Below are 319 nucleotides of genomic sequence, written 5' to 3'. Positions count from 1 at the left end.
TCACGTCCCGAGAAAGTTGTCATTCGGGGCTGCCAGGGGAGCTTCTGTCCCGCACGTGGGGAGAGGGACGAGCAGACAACCGTCACCCCTGTCAACATCGCGCGAGGCCCAGACCCAGGTCACAGGGCGAGTCTCTGCGGGTACCACTGAGATTTCTCTTGGGGCGGCGGGGTGGTGGACGGGGATCGGAGACTAGAGTGAGCACTGTTCGCCCGGGGAAGAATCAGGAGCACCTCTTCCAAGGCGGCGGAGCAGCAGGTCTGGGAAACGGGTCAAGAATAGAAAGGGATCGGCCCCCATGAGCCAGGGAGCGGGACTG

At 63.3% G+C, this 319-nt stretch overlaps 1 protein-coding gene across 2 annotated transcripts in view; it reads right to left on the bottom strand.

The window, feature by feature from the left end:
- The window catches only part of Npas2 (neuronal PAS domain protein 2), a 145,086-nt gene that overhangs the window by 144,628 nt on the left and 139 nt on the right, over nt 1-319 (bottom strand). Inside the window, exon 2 of one of the 2 annotated variants that reach the window (XM_010637129.3) lies at nt 234-260. The exons of the other annotated variant lie outside the window; for it this stretch is intronic. Within the exon in view, the coding sequence (XP_010635431.1) occupies nt 234-260 (27 nt within the window). The remainder of the gene's footprint in view (nt 1-233; nt 261-319) is intronic. 2 annotated transcript variants of the gene reach the window in all.

This window comes from Fukomys damarensis, unplaced genomic scaffold (genome assembly GCF_012274545.1).
Source record: "Fukomys damarensis isolate Sample0158 unplaced genomic scaffold, DMR_v1.0_HiC HiC_scaffold_9, whole genome shotgun sequence".
Lineage (NCBI taxonomy): Eukaryota > Metazoa > Chordata > Mammalia > Rodentia > Bathyergidae > Fukomys > Fukomys damarensis.
This window is presented reverse-complemented; position numbering and strand designations above follow the sequence as displayed.